Raw genomic sequence first — 15,000 nt, 5'->3', positions numbered from 1 at the left:
AATGCCGAGATAAGCGGAAAGCACATATGGCGCCTAGAATTCCAAAATGGTCACCCATCCGGTACTAGCCAGGCTCAACGTTGCTTAACTTCAGTGATCTGACGGGAACCGGTGTGTCAACATGATTATGCCATATATATATATATATATATATATATATATATATATATATATATATATATATATATATATATATATATATATGTATGTATGTATATATGTATGTATGTATGTATGTATATATGTATATATATATGTATGTATGTATGTATATATGTATATATATATGTATGTATGTATGTATATATGTATATATGTATGTATGTATATATATATGTATATATATATATATACACTTCATTTACTCACATAAAATTAATATACGAAAGTATAGATTTATGCATAAACTTTAAGTATTTACTTCAAAAGTGCTCAATACGTAGGTAGAGCTAGTTAGTAATTTATAAAATATATATGGCGATTAAGCTACACTGAATATTCGGCGTTTCATCCACTCTAGGATTCCTCAGGCTTATGCGCCTGAGGAATCCTAGAATGGAATTTATTTAAAACGGGCATACGTCAGTTATGGGTGTTGGGTAAGTGGGAACGCTTTATACCATGGTATTTCGAAGATTAATGCTTCTCATCAGAAGAGGAGAGAAGATGCTAGATGACAAAATAACTCATAGAGGCTGTTTGGAGGAACTATACTGATCTCTGTGATAAAGGAGGAGTGTAATTTGTAATATATAATGTAGGTAGGTACATAGCATGTCTGTCATAGTTGGCTTCAAGTATATGGACAGTATGTGTGTTTAAAATCTCGGCGAGAAGACGTAGAAAATGAATTCACAAATACTATAAATTGGAAAATATAAAATGAATCATTTATTTAATAAGGATATACATACATTTAGTTGGGGGATGAAGTGGACTCTTTATACCAAGGTATTTCGAAGTCTAATGCTTCTCATCAGAAGAGTAGAAAGTTCGGGTTTTGGAAGATAATTCATGGCCTGCAGACGTAATCGCCCTAGCACGGGTGATTACAGAAACATGTATGCACATATGTAGCCATCAATGTTTGTATAAATAAATTGATTATACCTGCTCTGTTTACTCAATGAGCACTTTTTGGTAGACACATGTTTCATTGGATGTACTTCTAGGAAACTAAACTCTACTGGCTATATATATATATATATATATATATATATATATATATATATAATTTTTTTTTTATTATTTTTTTTTATTACATTTTCACCCCAAACAAGATACATTGCCACTTTTGTGTAGGGGGCTACTATCGGGGCAACAGCTACTGGGGTACTATGTAGGGAGTTGGGCAGCAAGAGTTCGGTTCATGTTACAATTTATTATTCGACATTGAATACAAAAACTTCATGATTTTCCTTATTCCATTAAGAAGACAAGACGCAAGCAAGCGCTCTCTTCTGTTTGCCTGTTTCCCACCTGACTACAACTTGGATGTCTTCAAGTCCAACATAAACAAATTCCTGATGAACCGCCCCCTTAAGTAAGACACTTTATCAAATCTCCATTACTAACAATTACTACGATATTATCCCATTGATTACTGCACATGCAATAACCCCTATCCTCAAGTGGCTTCCGGGCCTTGATAAAAAAAAGCAACACTTGTATGATTATATATATTTAGGCAGCATTTTTTCATTTAGACAAATATTATTGAATAGCACGGAGTTATTCTGTTTTACAATATCTTCTCCAATCTCCGAATAGTCCTTTTTGTGTTCTTCTCGAAATTGTATATGTTGGATCTATAATCGCGAGCGCTTTCGACAGAAGTGCTTCTATCATCCTCAGGGCTACTATCTAGGACATAATTGCAGGAACACTATGTAGGGAGTTGAGCAGCAAGATGTATGTTTACATTACACTTGAACATATGCATGTCAGTATAGTCGGGGAAACAGGAACTCGGAAGGGAATTCCGAAGTCTAGCAGTTCTGGGGAAGAAACTATTAGAGTAGAAGGCTTTCCTGTATCTGGGGATTTCTACTGTGTAAGGGTGGGATTTTGCTGCTTGTTGGGTTAGTCGGAGGTATTGAGGGGATACAAGGGCTTGTAGTTCATCAGTACCACTAAAAATATATATTCAAAAGTTGACACGCAAGTTATAAATCCAAGGATGGAGTACTGTTGCCATATCTGGGCAGGAGCTGCTAAAAACAGCCTATCCTGCCTTGACAGAGTACAAAATAGACTTCGTGGCTTAGTGGGGATGCCCTTTTCTCTACCCTGAAACCTCTCTCCCACAGAAGAGACGTTGCGAGCCTATCCTTGTTTTATCGTTATTTTCATGGCAGGTGCTCGTCTGAACTCCAATCTCTGGTCCCCCCTCGCCAATCTTTTACGAAAAACACCCGTCTAGCTGAATCCACTGTGAAAAATTTCCCCCACTCTATATCTGTGCCTAAATCAAAACGCGGATTCCATGAACAAAGATTCTTTCTTAGAACTGCACGCCTGTGGAACTCTGTTCCGTCTGCCTGCTTCCCACCGGACTACAACTTGGATGTCTTCAAGTCCAATGTTAACAAATTCCTAATGAACCGCCCCCTTAAGTAAACACTTCATCAAATTTCCACACGAACGTAATGTACTTGCAATAACCCTTATCCCTGAGTGGCTTCCGGGCCTTGATAAGTGGTGATCAAAAAAAAAATGAATATAGACAGTTTAGTTTCATCATGTAAAGATACAGATTTATGAGGAAGGCCTACCCTTTTTTATAATTTATATCTTAGACAGAAAAAGCAGCAAGAATGTGCAGACAATGCAGTTTCGGCTTACCCATAATGATGATGGTACTGATACACAAGTGCCTTGGTCTTCGAGTGGGCAACACCATCGAGGAGCGAAAATATCCTTGCGGTCTTGATATTCCGTCGTTATATTTTTTTATGTTTTTGCCCAAAATCGACTGATGAAATAAACTTTTCTTTTTTACGCTTCACAGCTAATGTTTTACTTTTCCTTTTCCTCCTTTTTTTTTTTCTAGAAATATTTGATATGCGTCACTGTTCGCGGACTTCAGTCAAACTTATAAAAATAATAATTTATCGGTCGTTCAACTGTGAACAAAAAAAAAATGTAAACATGGCTGTCATAAATATTAACACCTGTTTCCTCTGTTGGAAACCAGCTCCTGTAAGATGGTTTGATCCATGTCCAAGGAACCTATATCTAAAATTTCAAGTGTTTAGACCCGAAATTGGCAGAGGAGTTTGGTAGAGTTTTCAAAGGCCAAATCGTTGAACTTTGGCTCCTTAATAGCCAAATTTCTGGCCAAAAACTGATTACAAAGATTTTCCCGAATCTCAGTACCCTGTATATCAAATTTCGAGTCTGTAGACTGAAAATTGACAGAGTTATTGCATAGGGAAATGTACACAGACAGGCAGACACACACATTCACTTTTATATATATACTAGCATTTCAACTCGGCGTTGCCCGGGTGTTTGGATGTGTATGTTGAGCAACAAAAAAAAAAGTGGTATTAGGAAGACAGGCTCATACCCGTACTGCAAAGGAGGAAAAGAACGGGGAAAAAACCTGACGTCTTTGCTGTTATGACCACCGCCAAACCGGAAGTGACTTATGTTTAAATTAAGGCTAGATAATCGAAAAGAGAGGATGACTTTCGAAAATATCGGGGAAAAAAGCGACCCCCCCCCCCTTGTAGAAAAGTGCCCAGTTGAAGGTGAAGATATTAATGTTTTTAGCCAATTTTTCGATATTTGTCGTCTGAAAGGTCGAACTTATAAATGATACTGATCTTTAAAATCCGTCGCCTCTGTCGAAAGTTTTAGGCAGACATGCAAACATATATACATACACACATTTATATATTGGTAACTAAAAATTTTCGACCCAAACCGATTAAAAAGCTTGCCCTATCTCTTAATACTCTTTATGTCAAATTTCAAATGTTTAGACCAGAAATTGTCTGAGTAATTTGGTAGAGACCGCAAAGGTCCATTTTTTATAAACTTTAACTCCTTTTATTGTTTTGGGCTGAAATCGAGTTATTAATTTACATACATGTCCAAGGAACCTATATCTAAAATTTCAAGTGTTTATACCCAAAATTGTCGGAGGAATTTGGTAGAGTTCTCAAAGGTCAAATCGCTGATTTTTAACAGCAAAATTTCTGGCCGAAAACTGATCACAAAGATTTTCCCAAATCTCAGTACCCTGTATATCAAATTTCGAGTCTGTAGACTGAAAATTGACAGAGTTATTGCGTAGGAAAATGTACACACACACAGATACACAGATACACACACACGTTCACTTTTATATATATATATATATATATATATATATATATATATATATATATATATATACTAGCTGTACCCTGCCTTGCGTTGCTGTGGCTCAAATTGGTGCAATGTAAAAAGTTCAAAAATTAGAAAATGCATGTTTCTTATAGGTTTAATTTCCCATTTCGTATGGGTACACAGTTTTTGTTGCTCCATTTTCTTAGCTGATATAGAGATATTTTTGTTTGGTGACTCTTGAACATGTAACAAATTGTCCATGTGAAAAAACAGTCAGTGTATAACTGTAAGCCACACAATTGTAAAGATTGTTCCTTGAGCTTTGTTGATGGTTATTGCAAACGACAATAAAATTGGAAAGTGCAATTTCCTAAAGTGTAATGATGTATCTGGTGGAATCATAGGAATGCGTGGAATGAAGATATCTTCACCTGGGAAAGGTTTTGTTAAGATTGTTGTTTCAATGATATTGTTTGTTAATTTTTTTTACTGCAAGCCATGTGCCATTGCAAAGCTTGGATTAATGTATATTTTCCAACATGATAATTAGTATGCCAATTTTCAATTGCAGTACATAAGGTGGCATCCCTGGCAAATCTAGCTGTTGGACAATTAACCACTTTATCTGCTTCCACAACAGCGTCGATGGATTTGTATTTGACTACCTCACTACGAATTTTATGTTGAATAATAGTGTTAAGTTCATGGACGTCTTTGTATTGAGCTGCAAGAATAGCTCGTTCACTCAGTCAAGTGGAATTTGTATAATTAATTTGAATATCTGGAAAAACCGTTTTAACCAATTCTTCTTTTAATGTAATAAAATTACAGAAGTTAAGAGTCAAAGAATTTCGCCCTTAACTCGGATCAGCCGGAACTTTTCCGTACTGAATTTCCCACATGTGATACAAAAATTTCCTACCGTTCACTAACCCTAACTCTACCGTTCATTTGCATTTCTTATTAAATGTTTGTAGAAAATGTCATTTTTTTTTGTCAAATAAATAAATTTTAAGCAACTTTTGCGCTAAATAATAGCAACTTCATTAACTTTTACGATTTGCCCCAGCATATTATACAACCTCCTCATGTTAAAAACGGCTTTCAAAATATGCCTCCAACCTTCCCATGTTAAGAAGGACTTTCGAAGTTTGGGGTGGTGGTGTTTAGTCCAAAAGCCATTTTTAACATGGGGAGGTTATGGTGTTTATAATACGCTGGGTGAAGTCGTAAAAAATTAACCAGGAACTTTCTTGTTAAAGTATTTTTTTATATTGCCGAATCCCGGTGAGTAGTTTTTTAATTTAATTTAATTATTTTGTTATGCCAGGGAGGAACACGTAAAGAAAAAGCATAAAGGAAACAAAAATGAATGCAATTTTTTCTATAAAAAAAAACAAAACAGGAAAAATGATACACTTATTGATATGAAAAGTCACTGAATAATCGGGATAATGAAAGAAACCAGAAGTATTTCCGGTAAGTAGCCTCGGCTGAAATCGGAACAGAAAGTAGCAACGTCGAAAAAAGTTTTTTTAATATGGTAATATTTTTTACTTTTAATATTCAAAAACACAGTTAGGTTAGAAAATAGCATTGTTAAAAAATATAACCGCAAATGGACATACTATAGTTTTCTAGTTTAGATAAGCCGAACAAACGAGATATTCAAAATTTATATATATAGATATATGCACACACATGTATATATATATATATATATACATATATATATATATATATATATATAAACATGCACACACGTGTGTGTCTGACAATTAAGTATGACTTCATAACTCTCTTACATTTAAATGTTAAATGCCGATGGCCAGAAGGAAAGGCAATAACCTGAAAAGCAAAGATTAGCTTTGCTAACTGGGTTTGAATCTTTCAAACAGCAGTAGTAATTATCACTCCCTGCACTGATGATAGTGTAAGCAACCTCTCTCCCACAGAAGAGACCTTGCGAGCATGTCTTTGTTTTATCCTTACTTCCATGGCAAGTGCTCGTCTGAGCTCCAATCTCTGGTCCCCCACCTCGCTAATCTTTCATGATAAACACCCGTCTAGCTGAAACCACTGCCCAAAATTTTCCCCATTCTTTATCTGTGCCAAAATCAAAACGTAGATTCCATGAACAAATCTTAGAAGTGCACGCCTGTTGAACTCTCTTCCGTTTGCCTGTTTCCCACTAGACTACAACTTGGATGTCTTCAAGTCCAATATAAACAAATTCCTGATGATCCGCCCCCTTAAGTAAGACACTTTATCAAATCTCCAATACTAACGATTACTACGATACTATCCCATTGATTACTGTACATGCAATAACCCTTATCCGCGAGTGGCTTCTGGGCCTTCATAAGTGGTGACTACCACGTAAACAAAGCATGTTATTTGCTACTGTCTGCTGTTATTTATTTTGAAATATATATATATTATTTTAATATACATATATATATATTATTTTAATATATATATATACATATATATATATATACATATATATATATATATATATATATATATATATATATATATATATATATATACAATAGGACAACAAGAGTATGAAATGAAGTCACAAAACTATATATTGGTAGATATAGAATGGATCATTTATTGAATAATGGAATACAGGCAAAATTTGGGGATAGAAGGGACTCTTTATGCCAGGGCATTTCGAAGCCCAATGCTTCTCATCAGAAGAGTAGAGAAGGTGCTAGGTAGCATGGGGGAGATGCAGCGTCTAGCGTAAGGTTCATTAGGGACGAAAGAGATTAAGAGGAATTATAGAATATATAGGAAGCTTTATTGAATTCTAAATAAGGAAAAGCTTGTATGATATATAAAATTATATATGGTCTTTAACATAGTATTGAGATTAAGGGGTATATGTATTATGGTTAAATAGGGGGTGTATTGTTGCTGCGTGGTAATTTATTTTAACAGTTTGTGGGGTGTCTATTTTCTATGGAGTGGGTAATTTTGATTTTGATTAGTGCCATATAAGCGGCAAATGGCGGCTATAAATTCGGTTATAATTTTTTTTTTTGGGGGGGGGGGGGTTAAAACTGAAAAATGATAGGTAATATGCGGCAATATATTTATAAGTTTCTACTGTTATGATATAGGGAGTATGATCATAAGGCGGCGGTCGGAGATTAGGGTGGCAATGATTATGAGTGCGTTTAACTTTATGCAAAAAGGTTAAGTATACCTATTGATGTCAAAGTGGGGGAGTAAGAAAACCATTATTACTTATGAGAATGGTAAAACTATACCAAATAATAGTAGGGTAATTATAATAGTACGAAAGATAATAGTAATGAAAATTATAATAATAGTAGTAATAATAAAGTTGAAAATAAAATAAAAGTAAAATTGAAGATAAAAATAATAATGAAATAAAGACAAAATTAAAGGTAAGCATTAAAAATAAACATTAGAGATAATATTACCAATAGTTATGATAGAAGTAAACTCAAAATTAATGTTAATATGGATAATGGTAGCGGTTATGGTAGCAATGACGGGGATAATAACAGGGATAATAATAATAACAACAATTATAATGATGATTATAATAATAATAATAAGGATAAAAACAATAATAATAAGAATAGTAAAAGCGTGAAAAAACAATGCAGTAATAATAATGATGATAATAAAAGTAGTCGTAACAATACTTCTACTACTAACTCCAACATCACCACCACAATCACCACCATTACTACCAATAATAATAATGAAAATACTGTTAATACTAATTATTAGAGGTGCGTAAAAGAAATGGATACAGACAAGTGAGGTGGGGAGTCAGAGTAGCAGGAAATGGGGTTGAGGAGTGAGGGGTAAGTGGTCCTGTACAAAATAAAGAATAATAAAGAATATATATATATATACACACACACATACACATATACGTGTATACATACATCTATCCATATAAATGTGTGTATATATATATATATATATATATATATATATATATATATATATATATATGATAGTATAGCTCCTTTCCAAGTACCAAGGCGTTCTTTATCTTGCCATTAATTTCTTCCAATATATCAAAACTCACACACATTTCACAGCATACTTTCATTACACAGAAACTATCATTATTTATATGTCAATATTGCATTTTTTTCTTACGTATACTCATCAGAAAATTAAAAAATTTTATGTAATGTTGGAAAAATTATTTTTAGAAGAAATGTTTCATTGTTGGAAAACTTTTTTAGAAGAATTAGCATATTTATTTAGGTAGCCATCTTTGGTTACATATATATATATATATATATATGTGTCTATTATATATGTGCGTATATATGTATGTGTATATGTATATATATGTGTGTATATATATATGTCTATATGTGTATATCTATGTATATATATGTGTATGTATATGTGTCTATGTCAGGTCATGCCATATGCTACTGGTACCATGTAACCCAGTACAACCTGCCTCATGGTCGGGTCACCGGCGACTAAACTGGTTCCCCCACCAGACTTGTTTGGTGAGGAGGGCGGCTAGTCTCCCTGAAGGATTAAAAACCAGACCTTCCAAAGGGCGAATGAACCTTTTTTCGGGGTCAACGGCCAACTAGCACCATGTATATTTGTGTGTGTATATATATATATATATATATATATATATATATGTGTGTGTGTGTGTGTGTGTGTGTGTTGGGGTAGAAAGGGCTCCCATAAGCCATGGTGAAGGCAACCTTTCTAGGAGAAGCAAATCTCTGATTTAAAAAACCATACAGCGGGAGACCAGTACCCGCATTAAGCTGGTCTGCAGTTTTTAAAAAAAAATTTTTTTTTTATTCAATTTTCACCCCAAACAAGACACAGTGCCACTTTGAAGCAGGGGTCTACTATCAGGGATTTAATTAGCAGGGCCATTATGAAGGGAGATGAGTAGAAAGATGTTTGTTAACATTACACTTGAACTTCTGCATATCAGTACAGTTGGGAAAGCAGAATCCCAGAAGGGAGTTCCAAAGACCTGCAGTTCTGGGGAAGAAACTATTGGAGTAAAAGGCTTTCTTGCACCTAGGGATCTCTACTGTAAAGGGATGAGACTTACTAGCTTGTCGGGTTTGTCGGTGGTAGTTACGTCAGGGAGGTACAAGTGTTTGCAGTTCGTCAGAGCATTCACCATTAAAGTATTTTATAACAGGCAGAGGGATGCAACATCTCATCGATGGGACAGAGGCTGAAGCCTAGATGACATTTCAGGACCTATCAGGTTGGCGACTCTCTTTTTAACCCTGTCCAGGAGCGAGAGACAAGCAGCAGATGCACCAGCCCAGATGTGACAACAGTACTCCATACATGGGCGAATGGTGGCCTTATAGAGGTACAGGATACTGTCAGGCGTAAGTAGTTTTCTAGCACGGTAGAGGGAGCCAACCTTCCTTGCAGCAGCCTTGGCAATGCTCTCAATATATCTATTCCAGTTCATATTCCCTGTAAACGTTAGGCCGAGGAGTTTAAAAGAAGTACTTTCAGGCAATGTGTTCTTGGCCATTGCTATTGGTGGTAGAGAAGGTTTCTTTTTTTTTTTTTTTTTTTTTTACACAGTGATCACCACTTATCAAGGCCCGGAAGCCACTCAGGGATAAGGGTTATTGTAAGTACATCACGTTAGTGAGGAGATTTTATGAAGTGTTTAATTAGGGGGGCGGTTCATTAGGAATTTGTTAACATTAGACTTGAAGACATCCAAGTTGTAGTCCGGAGGGAAGCAGGCAGACGGAACAGAGTTCCACAGGCGTGCAGTTCTAAGAAAGAAGCTTTGCTCATGAAATCCGCGTTTTGATTTAGGCACAGATATAGAGTGGGGGAAATTTTTCACAGTGGATTCAGCTAGACGGGTGTTTTTCGTGAAAGATTGGCGAGGGGGGACCAGGGATTGGAGTTCAGACGAGCACCTGCCATGAAAATAACGATAAAACAAGGATAGGCTCGCAACGTCTCTTCTGTGGGAGAGGGGTTGCAGGGTAGAGAAAAGGGCATCCCCCACTAAACCACGAAGTCTGTTTTGTACTCTGTCAAGGCATGATAGGCTGTTTTTGGCAGCTCCTGCCCAGATATGGCAACAGTATTCCATCCTTGGCCGTACTTGGCTTTTATATAGATAGAGAATTGCATCAGTAGTGAGATATCTTCTGGAGCGGTAGAAGGATCCCACCATCTTTCCTGCGACCTTGGCAACAGACTTGATGTACGTGTTCCATTTCAGATCAGGAGTAAAGGTCAAACCCAGAAGCTTGTCAAAACACGGGGCCTCACCCAGACGAGAGCCATCCATCACAATTGATGCCAGCTGGGGATCAGAGCGTTGATGATGTAAGGATAGGAGTTTGGTTTTGGATGCATTAAAGGTAACTAGCCACATCTTCCCCCATTGAACTACGCGCTCGAGATCAGAGGAGAGAGAATCCGAGAGAACTTCGTCATTTACAGCCTTTGATGTGTTGCCGTAGATGGTCGTGTCATCAGCATAGATGTCAACGAATGATTTAAGTATGTGTTTAGGGAGGTCATTGATGTAGATCAGGAAGAGAGTTGGGCCCAGGATTGACCCCTGAGGGACTCCAGCATTTATATTGCAGGCCTCCGATTTTTGTCCATCTACCACTACTCTTATGAGCCTATCAGAGAGAAATGATTTAATGATTGAGAAAACATTTCCAGTTATACCATAGCTGGAAATCTTGTGAAGTAGACCCTTATGCCATACTTTGTCAAAGGCCTTTGATATGTCGAGAGCAATTGCCCTAGAAAGGAAGCCTTTGTCAAGAGATTCACTAATCCTGTGGGATATAACCGTCAGCACATCTGCGGTAGATCTTGCAGAGCGGAAACCATATTGTGTGTCACTAAGAAGGTTATTCCTGCTGAGGTGGTTTACTATTTCTTTATTTAATATTGATTCAAGTAACTTACTCATAACACAGAGAAGACTTATTGGTCTGTATTGAGAGGGAGATGACTTATCACCTGAATTCTTAAATACAGGGCAAACTGAGGAGGTCTTCCAGGGGGTCGGAAAGCACTTCTCCTTAAGGCAGCGCTTAAATAGTTTCGTAAGTATGGGAGCAAGTTCTGGTTGAAGCTTTTTTAACACTATAATTGGGATGCCATCAGGGCCAGTTGCTTTACTGGAATCTAGGTTTTTTATTAGCTTGGCGACCTCATGCACGGATATTTGTATGTTACCTAGCTTGTTCTGTGTTATAGGAGGAAATATGGGGAGTTGACGGCCTTCGTCGCATAGGGTAGAATTAGCTGCAAAGTTCTTTGCAAATAGTTTGGCCTTGTCTGATGCTGATTCTTGTAGTTATTGAAGGAAACAAGCTTAGTCTTAGCAGCATTGAATGTGACCATCCATTTTTGCCCCATTCCACTACAGATTGGAGGTAATCCTCTAGTGTTTCTGCCATTTGTTGCTGACTATCTTGCTCTTGCTTGTTGCTGGATCTCAACATTTTGAACCGAGAGAGAGACTTAGCTGTCATACAAAGCTAAAACTCTGTAACATCATCTTTGTATAGATATTCCCTCAGGCATTTGGACACATAGACTTTAAGTGTCTGAGGGAGTGGCACTCGTCTGACAAGACGTTGCAATCATCATACGTGCCTATATACGAGTGCCTTAAATAAGTTTTCAGGCTTTTTACATATGAGCACCTTTATTGGTAGCACACACATGAAACGCTAGTTTCCTTTGAAGTAATCTCCTCCGGCTGCAGTGTACTTGTTATACAGTTCCAACAACTTTTGGAAGGCCCCGTAGAAGTTCTCTTCTGTGAGCATGTCAATAGCCCTAGTCACAGCCTCTTTCATCCCCTTAGTTGACTCATAGCGACAGCCTCTAAGGTTTTCCTTATCCATGAAATTCTTTATTTGGCCAATCAACTCTGAAGTTTTGACTTCCTTAGTCCTCCCACATTTCTCATTATCCCTCACAGACACCCTGCCACCCTTGAATCTCTTATGCCACTCAAAAACTGATGCTAGATTAATACATGATGGGCCAAAAGCAGCCTGAAGCATTTCAAACGTTCCTGTGACATTTTTTTCCAAGTTTAAAACAGAATTTAATTTATATCGTTCATCTAAAGTGTTTTTGTGTCCAGATAGCATTTTTGGAAATTCATCAGCTGTGACAATCAGGCTTTAGTAGCGTGTATTCCAATTCCTGCTGTAGCTGTTCATTTGAACCTTAAATTATAAAAATTGGTCAATCATCTCATAAGATGTATAGCAACAACATACTGAATTTTCAAGAGTCTACAACAATTTTAAATGTCTGCACAAAAACAGTCTGGAAACTTATTGAAGGCACCTGATGTGTATATATATATATATATATGCATCTATATATGTGTGTATGTGTGTGTATATATATATATATATATATATATATATATATATATATATATATATATACTTGTTTATTGTTATATAAACATGCTCACATCCCGCTGCTACAAATAGCCACTTGTTTCAATCAAACAACAGATATCATCAGGCAGCGACTTGACTATTCAAAAGTTCAATGAATAATCAAGTCGCTGTCTGATGATATCTGTTGTTTGATTGAAACAAGTGGCTATTTGTAGCAGCGGGATGTGAGCATGTTTATATAACAATAAACAAGTATTATCAGCTCTTTTTATTGAGCACTATCTAACAACCTCGTTGAATTCATTAGTCCATTACTTTTGAATATAAAAAAAAACCCGTATATATATATATATATATATATATATATATATATATATATATATATACGTCTATATACGTGTATAAATATGCGTCTATATGTGTGTGTATATATATATGTGTGTGTGTGTGTATATATGCGTCTATATATACATGTGTATATATAAGTGCCTATATATGTGTATACATCTGTGTATATATGTATATATATATATATGCACCTAAATATATGTATATATATGGATGTATATACGTGTATATATGTATATATATGCATGTGTATCTATGTATATATATGTTTATATACGTATATATGTGCATACATATGTATATATATATTTGTATATATATGTGTCAATATATGTGTGTGTATATATGTGCCTATATATATAACTACTTCATTTACTCATATAAATTAATATACCAAAGTATAAATTTATGCGTAAACTTTAAGTATTTACTTCAACAGTGCTCAATACGTAGGTAGAGCTAGTTAGTAAGTTATAAAATGTATATGGCGATTAAGCTACACAGAATATTCCGCGTTTCATCCACACTATACACATATATATATATATACATATATATATATATACACACATATATATACATATATATACACACATATATATACACATATATATATAAATATATATATACACACATATATATGCACACACACATATATATATACATATATATACATACACACATATATATATATACATATATATACACACACATATATATATATATGCACACACACATACATATATACATATATATATATACACACACACATATATATACATATATATACGCACATATATATACAGGCACATATATATATACACACATATATATGATGATTGCAACTTCTTGTCAGACGAGTGCCACTCCCTCAGACATTTAAAATCCATGAACCCAAATGTCTGAGGGAGTATCTATACAAATATGATGTTACAGTCTTAGCTTTGTATGACAGCTAAGTCTCTCTCTCGGTTCAAAATGTTGAGATCCAGCAACAAGCAAGAGCAAGATAGCCAGCAACAAATTAAACTGCAGACCAGCTTAATGCGGGTAATGGTCTTCCGCTTTATGGTTTTTTAAATCAGAGATTTGCTTCTCCTAGAAAGGTTGCCTTCACCATGGCTTACAGGAGCCCTCTCTACCCCAATACACATATACACACACACAAATATACACGGTGCTAGTTGGCCATTGATCCAGAAAAAGAGTTCATCTGCGCTTTGGAAGGTTTTGTTTTTAATCCTTCAGGGAGACTAGCCGCTCTCCTCACCAAACAAGTCTGGTGGGGGAACCAGTTTAGTCGCCGGTGACCCGACCATGAGGCAGGTAGTACTGGGTTACATGGTACCAGTAGCATATGACATGACCTGACACATATATATACAAGAATAAAAAAGCATTGGAAATGCAAAAGGATATAGGGATGGTATGCCAAAAAGTATACAAACAAGATAGCTATGAATGGCTAGACACATGGAAATAGAATTGCATCCAAAGTATAGCCCTATAGCTTTTCTCCAATCTTCATTCCGTGCCATCATTACGGTTGTAAAAAGCTATAGGGCTATACTTTGGATGCAATTCTATTTCCATGTGCCTAGCCATTCATAGCTATCTTGTTTGTATACTTTTTGGCATACCATCCCTATATCCTTTTGCATTTCCAATGCTTTTTTATTCTTGTTAATTAGTATTTTTACTTACAGTCTTATTTTTAAACTTACATTCATGATAGCATTGTCTTTTTTAGGAGGCGGCTCATTGCCGCCTCCATTAGTAGCAGGTCGCTTCCTGCTGGGTTTTAGGTCTTTGGGTTTTGGGCCTTAGGAGTTGCCTCTTGGTCCCCCATCGGTTCTATATTACATAGAGAGTGCTACCGCCT

General features: G+C 35.8%; 1 protein-coding gene and 1 pseudogene across 4 annotated transcripts in view; both read right to left on the bottom strand.

The window, feature by feature from the left end:
- The window catches only part of LOC145269854 (lactosylceramide 1,3-N-acetyl-beta-D-glucosaminyltransferase B-like), a 321,009-nt gene that overhangs the window by 49,448 nt on the left and 256,561 nt on the right, over nt 1-15,000 (bottom strand). The window contains exon 1 of one of the 4 annotated variants that reach the window (XM_080125583.1): nt 2,845-3,027. The exons of the other annotated variants lie outside the window; for them this stretch is intronic. Coding sequence (XP_079981709.1) covers nt 2,845-2,902 — 58 coding nt within the window. The 5' untranslated portion in view covers nt 2,903-3,027. Of the gene's footprint in view, nt 1-2,844; nt 3,028-15,000 lie in introns of those variants that run through there. 4 annotated transcript variants of the gene reach the window in all.
- LOC145269987 (5S ribosomal RNA) lies at nt 22-138 on the bottom strand (annotated as a pseudogene).

The sequence above is a fragment of the Euprymna scolopes genome, chromosome 45 (genome assembly GCF_053919585.1).
Source record: "Euprymna scolopes isolate OS-2025 chromosome 45, ASM5391958v1, whole genome shotgun sequence".
Taxonomy (NCBI): Eukaryota; Metazoa; Mollusca; class Cephalopoda; order Sepiida; family Sepiolidae; genus Euprymna; species Euprymna scolopes.
Note: the sequence above shows the minus strand (reverse complement) of the source record. Positions and strands in the feature narration are given on the sequence as shown.